The 6562-nt window shown below is 42.7% G+C and overlaps 1 protein-coding gene across 2 annotated transcripts; it reads left to right on the top strand.

Moving 5' to 3' along the window:
• Positions 1–1660: 1660 nt before the first annotated feature.
• On the top strand, positions 1661–6219 carry arf3a (ADP-ribosylation factor 3a). 2 transcript variants are annotated; one of them, XM_038723508.1, is made up of 5 exons: positions 1661–1770; positions 2893–3075; positions 3172–3282; positions 3643–3767; positions 3874–6219. In XM_038723508.1, the coding sequence occupies exons 2-5, from the start codon at positions 2928–2930 to the stop codon at positions 4033–4035; spliced, it is 546 nt and encodes a 181-aa protein (XP_038579436.1). In that variant the 5' UTR covers positions 1661–1770; positions 2893–2927; the 3' UTR covers positions 4036–6219. The 2 variants fall into 2 exon arrangements, with proteins under 2 accessions (XP_038579436.1, XP_038579437.1); XM_038723509.1 differs by having other exon boundaries at positions 1698–1770; positions 2904–3075.
• Positions 6220–6562: the final 343 nt, after the last annotated feature.

The following is a 6562-nucleotide window of genomic DNA, read 5'->3' as shown; positions in this document are numbered from 1 at the left end:
TCGACTGCTCTGTCTGTTTGGTATTTAGTGCGGGAATAAAAGGGAGACAGTGACTGCTGTGGAATGATAAGGGAATGGATTTCTGGTTTGCATTTCTTCATTCCTTTATCATTTCACCCTGGAGCTGCTGCGAAAAGGGAATTTCCTGTCACTGTTTCTCCCATGTGTGAGACAGAGGCTGGTGGACAGTCTGGGATTGCTGTCTCTCCCTCTCTACGCTCTTTTTCTCTCTTCACCATTCTCCCCCTCATCACTGCAGACACAGACGCATGCATAGCAACACATCAACTGCCCCCCGAGTAATGACAACCAGACCGGGCTGAAATTAAAGGGAGGGAGGCAGAGAGAGGAAGTTAGGAGAGATAAAAGTTACCCACTTTGATTGACAGGATGATTATATGTATAAAGTAAGGCGATTTAGTGTGTTTAGTTGGATATAAAGATAGGGAGATAGATCCTTGCTTCACGTACAGCGGAGAAAGGACAAATGGGGTATGGAGAAGGGGGTGAATAAAGTGTACTCTGTATAAATACATGCCTCAAAACATCTGCTTCTCAACTCCCCTTTCATTTTTGATGTGGGACAGGCAGGGAAGGAGAACGGGAGAGAAAACACAAGGAGCAAGCTACCCAGAACATCAAAGCCCCTGCCCTCAGATCGCAGGCCCTCATTAGTTCAGCTAGCAGAACCAACGAGACTTGTGATTGTGTTTGCTGGGGTGCACGCTGGCAGACACTTCAGAGGAAAAAGGCTCCTTTAAGTCATAACTCCCCACCCCACCTCTCCTGCCACCAACCCGAGCCCGCTGTAACCCCCCTGTAACCCTCTCGCGCGCACAAACTCGGCAGGCTCCCCCACCATCCACTCCACCCCATAATCTGGTCTGCAGCTGCAAACATCTGCTTCCCTCTTTATTCCTCTGCCTCCACCACTGAATTGATAAACACATCCATCACCGGACCACTGGCTAACACACAACAGAGAGGAAGAGGGAGGCAAATGTTGTATTCACCTGTGGCTGTGGGTCTGGTCTTGGGCATGTCATTTAATCACACTGGGTTGGGGTTTTGATGGTAACTGAGTTAAACCCACATCTAGGAGGGAGGTGAGGTTCCTTCCTAATTCCTATGTATTGTCACCTGTAGGCCTACATTTATAGTATCAGCTTTTTAAATACATAAAACCTTCACAAAATCAATATTCAAAGTTAGTAACCTGCTATAATATTGATTCAGTTTATGTTTGGTTGCCTCCTGTCACCTCATTATAAGTGACACACAGAAGGCTGCTGCCAGGAAGTATCACTTGGCGTCCTATTACATTCAGCCCTTTACTTATTCATTACGATGATTCCTGTTTTAATTATTCAAGCATGTTCGCCTGCAGACTCTCTCAGTGGTTTGGTTGTCCGGCTGTAATAGCACGCAAATAACATTTAAACACATGCAATGTGTATTTGTCAAAAAGGACAGCGTGTGAATCATGTCTTAAAAGCTGCATTTGATCTCCCAAAGGAGCAGGTTAGGTCTCAGGTTGATGCTGACGTTACATCCAAATCTTTTTCACGTTTTAAAAAAGGATCGTTAATTTACATTTGCCCGTCAGCACGTTCTCTGCTTTTTAGCAAGACATCGGCGACAAACGTGAGAGGTGTTCTTAACAATTCCAACTACCGCGAGAATTCACAGTATCACAAGCGCAGCTCATCGCGAGACTATCATCCAGTCCTTTTGCCTGACTCCAGCTGGTAGCCTGCCTGCCGTTGACGGGTAAGTGTGAATGAGATGCAAATGGTGAAAATGCTTAAAGATGCATACAAGTAGTAAAGGCAACCGCAGCGGGTTTGCCGCGGTTTTAACGGCTTGTAACGCTCAACGTTAAATGATCGTCCGCTAATCGATGACATCAGGCCGACGGGTGCGCTTGTCGTGACTGTACAAGGGGATTACAGTAACGTTACACAAATTGACCCGGAGAATTTTCTTCCCCAATACTCTAGACTTTAGCTAATATTGTTGCAAACTAACCGGCTCGGATAATTCTCGTTTCACGCTGTAAATACGTAATTCGGCTCATTGAAATTCATCGCCTGCTTGGACTGCAGCATCAGCCGACTTCCCCTCGCATTATGACAGATGTACATGGATGTGCGGCCACTGCAGCTGTAACGGGCTATGCTAGCAGCTACAGCCTGTGCCTTTGATATAAATGAATGGCAGCATCTGCGACAAGCGCTGACATGGCCAATCATACAAAATAAAAGCATCCCAGAGAAAAAGGTGATTGCTCTAACTGCCGCACAGTAGGCTGTGGATGCATCTTTTGCCAATTTAGGAATCTCCTTGTTAACACAAATGCACCTCAGGTAGAATAGGTTTGCACAAGTTGACAGCAGAGGTGGCCTGTTAAAGGGGCCATACCAAGAAAGCCTACAAGAAAGTAAAATGCCTCCTACCTTAATGCCATAGGCTATGTGCACCGTGCATTCTCATAACCTTTGGTTATGTGTCATTTAATGTCATATGAATGGATTGTTACACTGGCATTTATTCAGTTGCCTGCATAAAAGGTGGTTAACGTTACTCTGCACCACATGAAAGCTGATCCACAGATCAGTATAGCGGCCGGTTTCCACAGCAAGCTGTCAAAGTGTAAAGCAACAGCCATTAAGTCAGGTCAGCTGCCTGCCGAGGTGTGAAGAAAGTGTTTAGTGGCTTTCCTCTGAGGTGGCTTCCAGCCCTAACGAGGTGGTAATGTTAAGAGCTGCTTTTGTCTCAGCGCGTGGCGTTTTTAAAAATGTGGTTTTGACTTTCTAATGTGGTTCACAGTTTGTTCTGGTTTACTTTGTTGCTATGTATGGAGAGTGGTCTCTTCAGTTCCCTGTGTGACAGTTCCGTTGCAGTTGAGGTGAGAGCCGCCAGTCATCATGGGAAACATCTTTGGCAACCTGTTGAAGAGCCTGATAGGCAAGAAGGAGATGAGGATTCTCATGGTGGGGCTGGACGCCGCTGGCAAAACCACCATCCTCTACAAGCTGAAGCTTGGGGAGATCGTTACCACCATCCCCACAATCGGTGTGTGAGAATCATCTCTGACAGCATTAGGTAAAACACCTGCCACTGGGTTTGTCCAGCTTGTGTCACTCATGTTGGTTTTGCTTTTCGATTCAGGTTTCAATGTAGAGACAGTGGAGTACAAGAACATCAGCTTCACCGTGTGGGACGTGGGTGGCCAGGACAAGATCCGTCCCCTGTGGAGGCACTACTTCCAGAACACCCAGGGTGAGTCAGACCAGCAGCCTCTTTAATGATACACTGTTCGGCCATGTTGGAGTTAACCAGGCCGCTCAGTCCTGTGGCCTATCCTGCAGCACACGCTCGCCCCCAGCACCTGAGGGCACATCTGACTAATGCTTCAGATGAGGTCAATTTGCATACAGCCTCCAACTGTTTCAAATTATTATCGTCTTAGTCATGTTGAAGGCCCAGACAATGATTAAACTTGGTTCAGCAATATGATTTTTTAACAATATGATGTCAGCATATTGTTAGAAAATGGGATTAAATTGATTCTGGCATAGAAGAGCAGATGGTTTGGTTTTGTTTAACCCTTAAAAAGAAAGGTCTCATCTCTTCCTGCAGGTTTGATCTTTGTGGTGGACAGCAATGACCGCGAGCGGGTCAACGAAGCTCGGGAGGAACTGATGAGGATGCTGGCTGAAGACGAGCTGCGGGACGCTGTTCTTCTCGTCTTTGCCAATAAACAGGTACCCGCTTCGTTTTGTCTCCTCCTTCGCGTTCCCTGCTTCCTGCACCCTTTCACCCCGTTTTCTTACCAACGTGAGGCTTCACACCTGATGTGATTTTGTTCAGGACCTGCCCAACGCCATGAATGCTGCAGAGATCACAGACAAGCTGGGCCTGCACTCCCTACGCCACCGCAACTGGTACATTCAGGCCACCTGCGCCACCAGTGGGGACGGTCTCTACGAGGGCCTGGACTGGCTGGCCAATCAGCTGAAGAACAAAAAGTGAAGGGGCCGGTCGGTAGAGTGGGGAAGAGCCTGGGTGCCAGCTCCAGGTAGTGGTTATAGTGGATCCATTGTGTTTACATGGAGAGGCAGTGCTGAAAAGCTCCCAGGGGGTGACTCTCAATGGCTTTCTCCCCCCAAAATACTTTCATTTCATCTCTTTATTTAGATTTAAATAGTTTGGATCTGCTGTGAGCGTTTTTAAATATTTACAAACCAATGGTATCAAAGTTGACCTAAATTACTTACACTCTTATAAAGCTAAATACATGAAATTTGGGATGTAGTATTATAATGTTACTGTAAAGGCATATATACTTCCCCTTCTTTGCAGTCTCTTTTGACTTCCATCACATTTTAATTTGTTCAGACAAAGGTAAGATGTAGACTCATGATGGCAGAGCAACTTTCCCTCAGATACTCTAAACTTAATGTAAATTATAAAGAATCACCTAATAGTATAGTGGAAACAGTATACTCATATAGGCTCAGACTGAATTGTAATTTTCTGTCCATTCCAATGTTTTACCACCACCAAATTATGCGTTCAAATTATTTTCAGTTTTATTTAAAATTAGTTGTTATTTATTTTATTAAACACAAAATCTGATGACATACTGGATTGGCTTAAACAATTTATATTTTTGTTAACATTTATTTATTGATTTGTTTGTTGATTTTAATTTCTAAGTGCATCACATGGTTTCTCTCCATTTTTCGCAATGTGCATTTACTGCTAAGGCAGCTAGTGAAAAAAAGCAACCCTGGTATCACTCTATATTACCACTTCCCAATCTGCATGGAGATATTCCAGTACTGGCTCGTGGGCTTGTAAGAGCTGTGAAGTACCGCAGGCTGCTGCTGTAAATACGTTCTTGGTCGACTTGCCTGGTTCAGGAAGGGTTAAAACAATTTGTCTGGCATCGAAGAGGTGTGATAGCTGAACTCATACAGATGACAGAACAGGTGCACTGTACCAGCTCTGTGAAAGAAAAAAAAACGCTGCTATCTACCTGCCTGTGGAGAGTGATGCAGCAGAGCATGTGACTGGCAATATCAGAGAGCTTACATGGTTTTGAATGTTTATTTTTTAAGTTGGTTTGTGCAAGCAGCTGCACTATATCAGTAAAAAGAATTCATAATGCTTGTCATCTTAATTTAATCATCCCTAACTGGCGTGACATTATACACGTTTCTTGTGTTAACCATATCTCTGTGTACCATCTTGCACAAAAATACTCCTAGATGCATTATTGTTGTACAAAAATGTAATGTCTGTTTTTTTCTTGTATTTTTAAATGGGCTATTTATTTATTTTTGGAACAAAAGGCAAGCGTTGATTTTAGTGCTGTTTTTCTTAATTTGCTAACTAGATCAGACCGTTGTCTTTTTGAGTGTTCAAACAAATTACATCATTTGAAAAGATAGGAGAGAGGATAATACTGCATCCTAAGGCATGTTAATACTGTACAAGATCTGTAATAAAAGTGAATTATAATAGCCTGTTTCCCCCAGACTATATTTCTTAGTCTAAATTACTGCTGCTGGTTGGAACAATGCTGTACTGATAAATGTTATAGGTTTAGTGTAAAGTTTACCGACAACCTCCTAATATGCAAAAGCATGCTTTTCTATGTCAGCGCAACTGTATATATGTTTATGTAACAAGAAAAAGTATGCCATGGTATTCACGTACAAATTGAAAGTGTTGTTGATACGCCTGTAGATATTGGGGTCACTGTGTTGGCAGATATGTATAAGACATATGACATATGACAGCAGCTTGTGTGTGTGTGTGTGTGATGTGCCCTCTATTACATTCGGTTTGGTGTGAACATTGTTTTTGTGGCCTTATATTGCCAGTGGTTAATTTCTCTTTGATAAAAATAGGTTTGTATATATGTCCAAGTATCTCACCCATGATCTGTAACACTGATGCACTCACAGTACTGCTGTGGCAAAACATCCTTCTTTCAACGACTATTGACTTTAACTTGCAAGACTGCAGAACATTCCAACTGATAACGTTTATTCATAAAAGGGTAAACTGAAAATGGATTTATTTAATTTAGTGGAATATTATCAAGTGGAGGAAATAAAAAACAACACAAACTGGTGCAAAAGTGTTGAATGGTTTAATGATTCCTGGCACTATATCAATCAATCAATAAAAAGACAGAAACACAAATTTGTATAACTCGTTTTTTTTTACCTTGTTATCTCACACACTTTTGTCCTTGTGCTTATTTATCTGTTTGTTTTCCCCCACTTTTGATCAAATGCAGTTTAAACATCCCCTCCACACATGTTTTAATACTAAAAATGCTCTCTTTGAATAATCAGCTGTATCTGACATGTTTTTCCCAAAAAAATTCTTCCACTCCTCCCTCATTGAAAAAACACAGAATCCATGAATATGTACATATTCATTTCAGAGGATTTAACTACTGGGAACAAGATGTCACTCCTACTTCCCTAAAAAGTCTATTCTCAGTGTATGCGCACTGGAGGCTTTAAGTTTCAACATCTCA

Source organism: Micropterus salmoides, unplaced genomic scaffold (genome assembly GCF_014851395.1).
Source record: "Micropterus salmoides isolate LMB-PRFRI ecotype aquatic unplaced genomic scaffold, ASM1485139v1 Ms_hic_scaffold_16, whole genome shotgun sequence".
Classification (NCBI taxonomy): domain Eukaryota; kingdom Metazoa; phylum Chordata; class Actinopteri; order Centrarchiformes; family Centrarchidae; genus Micropterus; species Micropterus salmoides.
The sequence above is the reverse complement of the archived record's forward strand: the minus strand, read 5'-3'. Positions and strand labels throughout refer to the sequence as shown.

Bases quoted from the DNA above. Each gene is read 5' to 3' on its own strand.
- arf3a (XM_038723508.1), top strand. From the start codon at position 2,928: ATGGGAAACATCTTTGGCAACCTGTTGAAGAGCCTGATAGGCAAGAAG. The intron at 3,076-3,171 runs GTGTGTGAGAAT...TTTTCGATTCAG, and splicing joins TACCACCATCCCCACAATCG to GTTTCAATGTAGAGACAGTG. The intron at 3,768-3,873 runs GTACCCGCTTCG...GATTTTGTTCAG, and splicing joins TCGTCTTTGCCAATAAACAG to GACCTGCCCAACGCCATGAA.